This window comes from Polypterus senegalus, chromosome 1 (assembly GCF_016835505.1).
Source record: "Polypterus senegalus isolate Bchr_013 chromosome 1, ASM1683550v1, whole genome shotgun sequence".
Lineage (NCBI taxonomy): Eukaryota > Metazoa > Chordata > Cladistia > Polypteriformes > Polypteridae > Polypterus > Polypterus senegalus.
The window spans coordinates 243,561,268-243,575,603 of NC_053154.1; the positions used below are offsets into that span (position 1 = coordinate 243,561,268).

Consider the following 14,336-nt stretch of genomic DNA (forward strand, 5'->3'; position numbering starts at 1 on the left):
TCCTTGATCATAATCTCAGACCTCTGAACACTATGTTCTGTTAGTAAAGCATAAAGTACCAGCGAGGTAGCCTTTTAGCCAGCTAAAATCTGGAAGATATTGATAGTGATAAATGAGAGTAATACTGTTGAACACCATTTTTTATTCCTTTATTCTTAGTACATCCGTTCCATAAGATTCAAAATAATCCTGCATAATCACATAATTTAAGGTTTTCATTTATTCACAGCAATTAAGTGTTACTAATTTTCATATAATACAATGAATAAATATTTCTATGTATGTATGTATGTATTTATATATACTGTAAGTTCAGAAAAAAGAAAAGAAAGAAAAGAACAAGTGAGAAATACAGTTTCCATAAAAAGGCTGCAGATATCAATTTATAATACATCAATCAATCAAATGTACACAGTAGCGCACCAAGAAGCATACAAGAATAGTGGCATTTTGTGCTTTACGGAGAGCAGGCTTAAACTTGATATACCTGACCCTGTTTTAATACTGGACAGCTTTCAACTTATTCAAGCAGACAAAGATCTAGTGCGGTGTGGAAAAGGGACAGTAGGGGGGCTGGTCATTTATATAAATGAGGAATGGTGTAAAAGGGAGCATATTACAGTTGAAACCACAGTTTGTAATTCAGATATTGAAATTCTGGCTGTTGGAATTTGTCCACATTATTTGCCCAGGGAGATAAATTAATTCATCCTTATTAATGTTTACATTCCTGCCTCTACAAATGGGAATCTAGCAATGGAAATGATTCATTCTGTCACTAACACTTTAATGATGACTCACTCTGAACCTGCAGCTATAATATGTCGTAACTTCAACCATGTAACTTTGGAACAAATGATGACAAATGTCTTATCAATTTGTGAGCTGTTCCACTCTAGGAAATAACAAGCTGGGCCTGCTTTACTCAAATGTTAACAATGCCTTTAAGTGTAATCTACTTGGCTCCTTGAGGCAAATCTGACCACAACCTGATTCATCTCATTCCCAGCTACAAGCCTGCTATTAGACGACAAACTGTTATCACCAGAACAGTGAAGAAATAGAGCCAGGGGGCTGAAATGATTCTGAATGACTGCTTCCAAAAGAGAGACTGGGAAATGATAATACCTGAAGGAACTCCTTAAACTACAAACCACTGCAAGAAACCTCCATTTTGCAAATACCTACCTCTTTCACACCCCTGTGACCAAACTTCATACAATGGGTGACCGAGCCTTTGCAGCCCCAGCTCCACAGCTCTGGAATGCCCTACCAGAGAGCATAAGAACACAGCAGGCTGTGGGCTATTTTAAAAAATGGCTAAAGACTTTTCTATTTAGGAAAGCTTATTAACAAGAATGCTATAATTATTGTTGTGTTATCTCTGTTTTTATGTTGCTTTGCTTTTGTTTAAACTTTTTAAGTAGCACTTTGAGATTTACTGCTAATGTAAAGTGCCCTATAAATAAAATTCATTATTATTATTATAAATGATGCGCGAGTCAAATGAGGACAACATTGAGGAACTCTGTGACTGCATCACAGACTATATTAAATTGAGTGCATCAACTAAACATTTGTAATTCTTCAGGTGTAATTATAAAATATGGATTACCATTTAAATTATGTAGTATTTGTTTATTACCATAACTTGTGCTATAGGACACATTGCAACAAATCATAAACAGTACAAATCTTTTAAAAAGCCTGTTGTTTACTAAGCAGCAATTTCAAGCTTGTCCTTATCTTTTCTTTTTCCAATTAAGAGTGTAAGCTGCTTCATTTTAAACAAGCACACTGTCCAAACTCAAGCAGTGTCCATTTTAATTTAAAGGATAAAATAAAAGTCTGAATTCCTTAAAGTACGGTAGCTTTTCTTGCTGTTTGTCTAGTTGCACAGGACGACTTCTCTGATTAAATTGTTTTCAGTTTATTACTCCACTTTCTTTAACGTAGCAGCTAATATTCCAATCACCTCTCATTCACTGATTAAACGAGCTTAAATATCTCAGCTTTGGATCTTAAACTAATTTTAGAGGTCTGTAGTCTGTTGCAATCCGTTTTGCAATAGTAAGCTGCAGTTAATGCTTTTAGACTTCGTTTCATTCATGGACATAAATCTAGCTGCAAATTCACGGGCTATGGTCTGCCACAGATCTTGCTTCATCTCATTTGGAGTTTGTAACCCTTCCTGGGTTATTTTCAACCTGGCACCAAATGCTGCTAGCATAGGATCAGACTCTGCTATCTCAAATTGGATAAGAGGTTTAAAAAAAAAAAAAAGGTTAAATGGAATAATTGTGTATTGGTATTATGTACGTTTAATTAACAGATAAGGACTGGGCAAACAGTTTCATAAAATCGCAGTTTATATCACTGAGTAAAAACTGAAAACTGAATCACCAGCAAATTACAATAAAAAATGAGGTGCCATCATGACATATCATGGCAAGAATCTGTTGCATTTCAAATCAGTATGGTCAACTATGTTAAAGAGAAGAGTTGTTAGGAAGCTCTACTTTTTTAATCAGCACAATAACTATCCAGTTAAAGTACTTTTTTAAAATTTACATAGCAATGTTAAAAAAAACATTTCTACTTGTTTAAAGTAATATCACACAGCTAATTAACTTCTGTTATGATAAACAAAACACAACTTACCAATATGTACATCAAGAGCAGCTGAAGATTTATCTGTGGTTGGATCACTAATAAGGAGAGCTTTTAAACCATTTGTAAATTCCAAACCACGGTACAGGCGTTTGTCCTCGGGTGACTTTATCACATTGCTTACAACACTTTTCAAGGCTGCATCACCCATGATGTAGGAGGATGATGCACGTCTATGACAAAAAAAGACACAGGTTAAGCATTTTGTAACAAACACTGCTTATCTATTTGACTGAACAACCACATAATTAAGAAACTGGTACAAACATTTTGCGTTTCTATTCAGTTAACTTTTAAGCTAGCAAAGTAATTACTAAACATCAAAGTAATGGTGGACTCAGAATGACTATTAAACTGATTTGAAAATGCTTTACCAAATCAGATGATGTTAATTTAAAAAAGAAAATAAGACATATTCAAGCATCTTCAAGAAAAAAACAGAATTGTGAAGCTTAATAAAAACGACATGATAAATGCTACAGCACCAGAAAAACATAATAATATTTTTCATTAGTCTGACAATCATTATTTTGTTCCTGAAAACGAGCATGTTTGGATTAATACATTAACAAGACAGAAAACCAACATAGCTTGTAATTTAAATGCAACAAACTATTTTGCATACTTGTGTGGACTGTGCCCGGCAATTTATCCCAGCCAAGTCCCCCAAGCCGCCAGATGGAGCCCTCCCTGCTGGGGAGCTGGGTGGTAGGAGGGCAACGCGTCTGGGAGTGGAGGATTGTGATTATTATTGATTTATTATTGTAATTGTGATTTATGAATATAGTGGAGTGGAGGGTGCTTGGTGCACATTATTATAATAAATATAATCATTGTGGCAATTTTACCAGGTGTTTGGCGTGGTACCTGAGGGTTCAAGGGAGCACTACTGCCCCCTACTGCGACACTTGGTATAGTGAATCACATGTTGACTGAAATACAGCATTGATCATTGGACTCATAAAATTAATGCCAATTTCTGACCCTAATATCTGCATGTTTCAGCAGAAATTAACACCCCTCATACAAGTAAACATTTTTCTCAAACTTAAGCTGCCTAGTTTTGGTGATCACGTGCTCTCTGTAACCTTTCCTCCTTCTTAGCTGAGAGGTCTAGAACCTGGAGTGGTCTTCTGCTGCTGTAGCCTTCAGGGAACCACCTAATCTGAGCTCACAGATGCCACTCTGAACATCACAGTTGAAAAGAAATATAACCTCTATCAATAACATGTTTTCATCCACAGAACTACTACTCACTAAATCTGTTTTGCATCCTGTACAACTCTCTGTAAACCCTACAGCGCCGTGACAGAAAATCCCATGAAGGCAGATGCTACCACAATTGACACCAACTACAGGACATTTGACAAAATCAGTTAGACCATAGGACTTGCCCACTGTTATCACTGATATAGCTTAACCATTTCTGCTTGTTATAAATATTAAGATGCAGCCAAATGAATTACTATTAGGTCAAACATGCCATTTACCTCAACAAAAAAGTTCACCTAATTACAGTATCCCCTATAATGTTTGGGACAAACACATATTTACACTTCTGCTCTACAGTTTAAAATTATAAATCAAACAATTCAGACACGAATAAAGTGCACATTGCAGACATTAATTTAAGGTAGTTGCATACATTTTGATTACACTATGTAGAAATGACAACACTTTTTATACGTGGTCCACCCATTTCAAGGCACTATAGTGTTTGGGATAATTAATGTCATAGGTGTTTGTGATTCCTCAGTTGTGTTTAATTGCTTCATTAGTGAAGGCATAAGATAACTCAGCTTGCTTCTACCCTTTGGAGTCAAGTACTTTCTATTGTTCAACATGATGACAACAGCTGTGCTGACGAAAGTCAAAGAATACATTTTAAGGCAGAGAAACAATAATAAAACCATTTGAGACATTAGTAAGGGCACTGTATGTAATGAAACCACATATGAGGAAAGAAAAAACTAATTTACTCCCTCACAGGTTCTGCTTAATAAAAATTATTCATAAAAGTATGTCACTGGTCTTCAGAAAATTTTCAAGATTTCATTTACCTAGAACATAATCACAATGCTGTCTACAATGCCTCATATGCAACATTTTTCTGAATATATTGCTCAAATAAAAATGACAAGACAAAGATGCAAACTTTGATCATAATTAATAATCAATAATTAACCTCCACTGATGAATGAATAACTGGTCATTATTAAAATGAGACAGCAAAAATAATGCAAGAATGCATTTCTCCAAAACATTGTTATTCGTGAATTGTGTATGTAAATCTGTGTTCTAATGACAAGTGAAATCTTGCCAAAAATGGTCTCTTTACAATACACACTTTTGTTTAAGAATAGGAGCACACGGATAAGCTTGAAAGCCAGCGGTGTATGCAGTCTGTTAACTGTCATGACTCTGACATACTTTAGTAAATGTAAAGTGAATGGTTGTCAATTCAAACCGAAGTGGATGCATTTTTTATACAAAAAAGTTGTTGTTGCCCCGCAAAAGTGTGTGTATCATTTGCAGCATGGGAACAGTAAACACAGACTCTTCAAAAAAATAATGGAGGTATACAAAGAGATCTCCAGGTCTTCATTAACTTCATTTTGTGCTCTTTCATGACAGTATACCTACGTGTAGAAAAAATCTGAAGTAGACCTCACGGTGGCTGTCAAGAACAGCCACCCTGACAGAATCACCGTTTCAGGCATGCTTACGTACCGTCCGTTAAGATACATTATCGAATTATCAATGACTGCAACTGTGGTGACCACAAGCAATCTGAAAACAAGGCAAAGATGAAAGCATCTGACTAATCAATTAACGAAAAACATCTGAATAATCACAAACATCACCTTAACATTGGAGTAGACACAACACCCCAAAACTGTAACCACGATTTTTTTTTATTCTAGCAAAACACAAATTCCAGACCTTCAGACCTTAAAGCCTTATACCCCTTTATTCTTGTTTATTTTCTGTGTTTCTAAAACTCTTTTAATATTATAATATCTATATTTAGCAACTATAACCTCTCTAAACAATTTGGCCACAGCCATAGTTGTGTCTACAGAAAAAAAATTGAAAATTAAACTAACATCAGAGCTATTCACAAACTGAAGAAGCACCGGAAAAAGCAACAAAACCTAAGGAATAAGCAAAGCACAGCAACTCAGTGAACTAACAAAATGACTCCAGTACATGTATATTCATGCAGATTATGACAGTGACTTGTAACACCAAGGCCCACTGGCATTTTTTTTTGGTTTTTTTGGTACTCCCTCGTGTTGTACTGGTAGCTAAGAATTAGCAATTTAGAGCCCGGCAAACACATTCTGTCAACAGGTTCTATCAAATGTGCAGAAATATATTTAACTGAAAAACACAAGAGCTGAAAACCCAGCTAGCCACTTAGCTTCCTTCAGTGCTAAAAAGTTTTCAGAGTTATAACATATCATGCATCTCTGTTGATTTGCAACTTGATCAACTGATTATCTCAAATTTGCTTGTGAAAAATAAAAAGTAAAACAAATGCATTTGGCATGTACAGCATCACTCCAAATGCGAGAAAAGCACAAAAATGCAATTTCTGGTAAGCCCTGTACTGAATTAAGTGGGATGGAATAAAACCAAATGACTGGGCAACCCCATTTTGCTTCTTTACAGTAGTTTACTTCAAGACCTTTAACATATCCCTCTTCCTTTATTCTTCAGCTAAATTGAAAACACCTGCTTCTTGGCATCTTGTTCGTTCTCAATACCTTTTGCAGTATTTCCTTTTATTTTACAAATCATGCTATTATGTTCACTTAATTACTCTATCTGAATTCTAAAAGCAAATCTCCTTGTATATTTGGATGCTTTTAAGTCTTATCATTAGCCTATTTCTATAGCTTTCAACCATATATTCTTCACAGTTTCTTGCTTATCATTATAAATAAGCAAACTTACTACCAGCTTTCTCTGCAGACTATCTTCATTCGCTCCTATAACTTCTGCCTTGGAATACAGTATATTTTCTTCATTTTGGTCATGACAGAACATTCTCACACCAGCTTAATCCAAGGTTGCAATGGACCACTGCCTAATCCAGAGTTGGTTTAAAAAAAAAAAGTTGTCTTTAAAGACCCAATATTTTAAAAAGGTGTTTTTATTTGTATAGTACCGATAAGGAAGGCATAATGAAGTCTGAATGAAGCTGTGCAGGTCAAAGAAACATCCTTGATTTACTATTAATACACGACTGCTTATAATGCAAACAATAAAATAATCCAAATATTTTTATAATTATTTGTAACTTTTCTGTTAATTAGATCATACAAAATAAAAGCTGAATAACTCAACCTTGATTGAGGAGCAAAACTTCAAACACTATAAGTACAACAAAGACGCATTTGAAACTTTTCCTTTAGTATGTAATGAGACACCAGGGGCCTCATGTATAACGCCGTGCGTAGAACTCGCACTATAACATGGCGTAAGCACAAAAGCCGAAATGTGCTTACGCACAGAAAAATCCAGATGCAGGAATCTGTGCGTACTCCAACTTCCACGTTCTTCCGCTACATAAATCCGATCAGCGTGAAAACTAACGCTCGTGCACGCGCATTATGTAACGCCCCAAATCCTCCCAGAATTACACCTATTCGAATATGCAAATCAATATAAATCGCCCTTAAGTGCAGCCTTCTGTGAAAAGACAATGGGAAAAGCACGGGGGGAAAACATAAGAATTTCAGCGAATACCAAGTGGAGGCAAAGGAAAAACATACTACTTGTTCAAATAAGCCATGGTATAATCAACAAAAGGAAGTTGATCGAGTGACATAGCTTGTTGGAGAAACATGAAAGCTCACATCCACAAAATCGCACAGTGCCGGAAATAAAAAAGAAGTCACATATCAAAGTTGCCGTGAAAAGAAGAGTTGTAAGCCCACTGTCTGAGTGTCATATGAAAGCTTATTAGGGTACAGAGAGAAAAGCCACACGGTGGGGAAAAAGCACGAAATGTCCACTTCAATCTCGACATTTCCACTTTAATAACGTAGTTTATTTTGTCAATTAGTAGATTATAAACTTCATCATAAAATCGTTTAATTAACCAGTTTCTCAAATCACATCATAATTAAAGTAGCAAATTAAATGCTTTGTTTTGTATTTGATCTTCTACTCGTATGTGATCTATGTGTGTGAATCACTACTTGCTTCTTAAACTGGCTCTCTTCCTCCAAATGGACACAGAGTCCATTACATTTGTGATATTACCGCTCTCTGAATAACTAAAATACTGAGATGTATACGTGATGTCATTTTCATGATGATAGGAGCTAAAGCACATTATTAAACATGTGTTTCATGAGCCTCGTGCTCATGACAAGCATTTATCTTTTGTCGAAATTTGTCGCTGCGTTTTTAGCTGTGTTATTTTCTCTTTCTGTTTTATATTCAATATATATTGGCGTAGCCGTCACTGCAGTCCTTGCTTTTCTTTCCCCAAGTAACCGATCGCCATACAATCAGCTCTGTAATAGACGTTAAGCCATCTGTAAGCTTAGCGCCGATTCTTCAAAAGCGTTTAAAGAACATTGAAATATCTTCGTAGTACATGTTTAATTATTCTATCCTTCACGACACTCCCAGTGAAGAATATAGATTATTTAAATAAAGTTAAAGTTTTATGTGTATAATTTAACAAACATATTTTGCTGCATTTCACCTTAAAAATGATATCGTCATCATATGTAAATACGCTTTATAAAGTGGCCCAGGTTGTGAGATATTATAACTGTAGTGCAAGTTTACAGTGGGGTGATTGTACTTATAAGTACAAACAGTTCTACAAGGAGCAATTGATTGAGTGCATTTAAAGTTCTTGGGATTAAACTGTTTCTGAACCGCGAGGTCTGTACAGGAATGGCTTTAAAACGTTTTGCCGTGGCTGAGACAGCGTGTCCTTAAAGCTGTATACCGATAATTCTCTTTCCGATCAGCTGCTGCTGTGATTCACACTCAGATACAGTGATATAAATACTCCGAGTCGTGCAGTGAGAGTAATATGGAAAAAGATGATCCGCTGTGGCAACTCCTAACGGGAGGAGCTGAAAGAAGAAGAAGAAGAAGTGAGAGTAACAACGCTAAACCAGTTATGGTATTTGGAATACTATGGCTGTTCCCTGGACCATTATATTGTTACGAGTTAATTACAATCAGATGCATTACACTAATAAACAATATGCGGTTAGTTTCGGTGTATTTATAAAGCCGCATCATGAAAATAATGAGTAATCACACAAGAACAGTAGCACTGCTTTGACGCTGGGTGCTGCCTGTTTGCAAAACCGAGCGGAGAACTTGCGTACGACAAGGCATGAAGTACCGTGGAAAAGTGCGTGGCTTTACGCAAAGTGTAGGTTTTATACATCGTGATTTGAACGTGGAAAAGTTCTTACGCAACATTTCTGTGCGTACGCACCGTTTATACATGAGGCCCCAGGTGTATCACATGACCAGCCAATACACCTGAAAATCGCCTTATTTAATGTATCACATGGCATAGCACAGTTAGCAGGTTTGGCCGAGAAAGTTTGATAAATATTAATGCAATTAAAAACTAAATGCTTCAATGCCACTGCTTTCAGCACATAAAGGCTGGCAACATGTTTTTTCTGCTAAAGTTACACGTTTGCCAAATTTTGTGCAAAGACAACTTAAAATGTCTTAGATGCATAAGTGCACACCTTCTAATACTTTGTCAGACCTAGCTTTCATCTTGCCACCCAACTTCTTGAGCAAACAACACAAATCTGTACATCTTTTATTAGACATATTGAAATAAAAAATGTTACGCACCAAAATTATTTATTAAATACGCATAATTAGTCCCCCCCCCCAAGGAGTTGCTAAATTATCAATTGGGTAATTACTCTAATGTCTGCATAGTAAGTAAGTGAATTATCAGTGTGATTTTTGATTCCTTAAATATTGAAACTGAATTACACTTGAGAATTTAATGCTGGGGAGACAAAATAGTACAGTAATTAGCCCTCCTTATTCACAGTTTCGGGCAGCACGCTGGTGCAGTGGTAGCACTGCTGCCTCGCAATAAGGAGACCTGGGTTTGCATGTTCTTCCCGTGTCTGCGTGGGTTTTCTCCGGATGCTCCGGTTTCCTCCCACAGTCCAAAGACAAGCAGGTTAGGTGCATTGGTGATCCTAAGTTGTCCCTAGTGTGTGCTTGGTGTGTGGGTGTGTATGTATGTGCCCTGCGATGGGCTGGTGCCCTGCCCAGGATTTGTTCCTGCCTTCCAGCCCTGTGTTGGCAGGGATTGGCTCCAGCAGACCCCCGCCCCTGTGTTAAGATATAGCGGGTTGGAAAATGACTGACTGACTATTCACAGTTCCACAGAACTGGGTACATATCATGGCCATCTACTGGTCTTTCTCCAAATACTCTTTCTTTTTCTTTTCAAATACCAGTTACATGCAGTTAAACAGGCGGGATTTTGATTTGCCCCCAGGTAAGACGTGTGTTCTGTAATTGTCCAGTTCCTGTTTTTTTTTTTCTCTCCAGTGCAGTCAAAGCTAATCTGGTTAACTAAAAATCTGATAAGCAGATTTGGAAAATGAACGGGTTCCTACCTCAGCCATGGCACTTTCTGGGTGGCATTAAAACATTCCATAAATGTAAGAAAGGTTACACAGCATAATGAAGAGATCACCTTTAAGAAAAGGAAAATCTACAACGTGAGTTCAAGTTTGGAATAGCTAAGAACTTCACTGGGTAAGATGAAGTTTAACCTCCTCTTTTATTTGCAATAAAGCTTATAAACTACAATACAACAAGCTGCTAATCAGAAATGGACTACTTCAGCACTCTGAAGCAACTAAAAGTAATTAAAATTATCAAAATGAGAAGTATTTTCTAAAAGGAAAACAAAAAGAATCTTGAGCAAGGAGTAAACTGCAGATGAGGTTTAGAAGTTTAATTAAGCTTCCAAGTGCCAGACTGAAATCAGAACTACAACCTCACAGGGATTCGTTTCAGAGGACACCATTAACAAAAGTTTTTTGTGTATATTAAACATTCAATCATTTTCTGTTTAATATAATGCATGGTTATGGAGCAGCACAACTTTACCAGACATAAGGTAAGTAGCAATGATATGATATCAATTTAGGAGACACTTTAGGGACAAGGTCTTACTGTCAGTTGCTCCTGTGCACAATAATCTTTACCATGAATTCCTGCCAAGGTTCAGCTTAATTCATGGAAGTCACTTGGTATCCACGGCAACACAGCTGTCAATATGTATGGATCCTTTGAACAACTACTCCTTAAATACAATTTTCCAGGACTCGCCTACTTTTATTATGGAAAACTTTTGTTATAATTTTGTCCAACGGTAATAATCTTTCATCAATTTAATTGAAACTAAACCATTTAGTAATTATGAAGTATTTCCAGGATCTACCAACATATCACAAACTTGGCACATCTATAAGATATAAGGACAACATAGGGGGATGGGATCTTTTACTTAGAAACTCAAATGATAAAATAAAATGACCCTATGGGCAAAATGTTCTGTACTCTTCATCAATCTGCTCAATGAACAGTGTAATCCACTTACAATCTGTAAATCACACACACCTCTCTCAACTCTGTGACAATAACCAAAACTTTAAGCAATGTCATCAAGTTTCTGCATCACTAGCACACGTCTTCAAAAAGCTTAACAATCAGATCATATTGAGAAAACATATTAGCTTATTTGCATGCAGTTTACAATAACTCCAAATCCTTTTAACAAAATTATTGGGAGAAACAAAAAAAATGGAATATCGGTGTTACAAAAACATTATTGTGACATCTTACTAAACTGTAAGAATCCTAATCCATCTCCTATATGTCAGTGGGAGAAGAATGTTTTATTTTACTTAATATTACAGAAAAAAAAACACAGGAAAATAAGGAATGGTCCAAATGTATTTAAAATCTGGACCAAAGTGATTAATGATCTCTTAAAAACAAATATGTTAAGCATCTATTCACCCTTCTGATGTCTTGACATAGAAAAGGGCCTATTTGACATTGGACGTTTCATGGTGGTGCACTGGGTACCACTGTCACTCAACAGATCCAGTGCCCTGGCTTTGAACCCTACGCCTCACTACTGTCCACTATAAGTTCACCGAGCACCTGCAATGGTTTCCCTCCATTATCCCAAAAGACATGCTGGGTAGGTTAACTGGTGGCTCCAAATTAACCCAATAAGTGTTTGAACGTGTGTGCCCTACAATGGACCGGCACGGTTTCCAGGATAGGGTATAACCTTCCCCAACCCTTATAAATTTTAATTACTTCATATTGGCCTCTCCATGCACACAGCTTTTTAAATTAGGTAAGGGAGACGTACTGAGGTTAATTTAATATGAATGGTATGCAGCATTGGTTGTACCCCTGATTGATTTTGTCTCATTTATTGTAATGTGATTTGTAAAATTAATCAGATTTAAAAAGAAAAATCTAGCTTACATACTTGAAAAGTCCAAGAACCTGCCTTTGCAATACTGTTTTACTGATATTATTTAAAATTAAAAATGAGAATTAGAAATATTGCTTGTGAAACAAAAAAATTAAATTGTAAAGCATGACAGAGTTCTTGTTTACTGTATTTCTCCACAAAGTAACTTTAAACAAATAAGGAGATAAAACCAAAATAAGTACAGGATGTGTCCAATGGTTTCTGCTGTCTTTTCAGAGAAAAGCTGACATCAGGTTACCACTAAGTGAAGTTATCTGACATTCAGCACAGGCATATTGGGGAGAGTTCAGCATGTTTAGTAACGTTTTGTCTTATTAGTAATGGTGTGTAAAATGCTGGATTTTCTCTGGTAGCTGGTGTGATTTGTGGCGAAGGAGACAGAAATCCATAAGTTTAAATAAATACCAGTAAGCCTCAGCACATTAACGCTCCCAATACAGTCACATATCTGCATTAGCAAATCATAGTAAGTAACTTTAAACCTATTCGTAAGGAGATGTGTAACGTTATTAAAAAAAAAAAAAACCGTAACAGACATTACATCGTAAGGAGTGATGTAGTTAAATAAAGCAAAGATAGTAGCCCAGTATCCGCATATGAACGAAGACACATTTTAAGTCCCTTAAAAGATGCGTTGTCAGCCACACACGGAGAAAACTGGTTATTATGAATTAACTGGCTTAAAGTTAAGACAGTTTCTTTAACTGCAGTTCATTTTAAAGCGAGAACTAAACTAGGATGTAGAATTATTATAACGATCCCTTTTTTCCAATTACAAAGTGGGCTTTAAAAGAAAAAAAAAAGTTCTATTTGCCTGTTCCAAAGTCGTTATCCGGTGACGTCAGCGAACGAAGAGTCGAGGCAAGGACAGGCCCGGGATCGCTGGCCGGCGTGACAGTGAGGATGAAAGGAACACAACAGAACAATCTCAATGCCTCTCAATCTGGCTCTCCGAAACACGTGAACAACAGTACGCAAAACCACAGTGACACCGACAGAAGACTGGAAAAACATGTACTGTACATATTTTCCTATGGGTTAATTAAAGCACACGATGAGACCATTGGATTAAGTACGTGCTGAATCATGAACCGACCATCCAACCTGCTTTTCTAAGACACCGGGGGCAAGGCAGGGGATGCGCTCTTTTTAACAGAAACCCGGTTCTTTAATGTAGCAGCCACAGTTGAATTAACTTACCCTAATCTGCACCGAACTGCTGAGAAAACTCTCGAATTCCGTAGGTTGTTACTGAACTGTATCGGCTTCCTAACACATTGTTGCATAGTCTTCTCACCGACAATAACCTAACTCCCCGGCTACAGGGCCATGTTCAACCCTGCAAGACTAATGCAGTAGGAAGATCGAGTACATCGAACGGTCAAATCACACCACAGTGATCTATTCCAATTCTACAAAAAGTGATACACACGTTGTATATAATTTTGCGTAAACTTTGATTAGCTGCGCGGTTCACGAATAGCCGTGTTACGTTTTGTTTATCGATAGTATCGATAACACAGCATTTGATTACTTTTGCCTCTGAGGCCTTTTCCGTGAGGACTGTTGTTCTTCTGGTAGAGCGGTTAAATGTATTGTTTTAAGGCGTATTACGGTTTACCGCCATCTACTGTACGGAGGCTATAATGATAATAACATTCTAACTTGTACTGTATTGCATTTATTGCATGAGTAGTGTAGATAGAATTATTAATCCAAATAAGGAAATTACTTGGGCAATGTTTATTTGTTAAAGAAGATAGTATGTAACATTACATCCATCCATTATCCAACCTGCTATATCCTAAGTACAGGGTCATGGGAGTCTGCTGGAGCCAATCCCAGCCAACACAGGGCGCCAGACCACCACAGGGCACACACACACCAAGCGCAATTTAGGATTGCCAATGCACCTAACCTGCATGTCTCTGGGAGGAAACACATGCAGACACGGGGAGAACATGCAAGCTCCACGCAGGGAGGACCCGGCAAGCGAACCCAGGTCTCCTTACTGCGAGACAGCAGCACTACCATTGTGCCACCATGCCACCCATAACATTACAATAAACACAAACATTAACAATGCAGTACAGATTGTCAGAGGCTTGGGTGT

General features: G+C 37.0%; 1 protein-coding gene across 4 annotated transcripts in view; it reads right to left on the minus strand.

Annotated features, from left to right (window-relative positions):
• ide (insulin-degrading enzyme) overlaps positions 1–13,789 on the minus strand; it is a 118,017-nt gene extending 104,228 nt beyond the window's left edge. For 2 of the 4 annotated variants that reach the window (XM_039770906.1, XM_039770897.1), the window contains exons 1-2: positions 13,424–13,789; positions 2,662–2,843 (exon numbers count right to left, since the gene is read on the minus strand). In XM_039770906.1, the coding sequence (XP_039626840.1) occupies positions 2,662–2,843; positions 13,424–13,509 (268 nt within the window). In that variant the 5' untranslated portion in view covers positions 13,510–13,789. Of the gene's footprint in view, positions 1–2,661; positions 2,844–6,630; positions 6,706–13,037; positions 13,057–13,423 lie in introns of those variants that run through there. The other 2 variants (XM_039770924.1, XM_039770915.1) reach the window with 2 other exon arrangements.
• Positions 13,790–14,336: the final 547 nt, after the last annotated feature.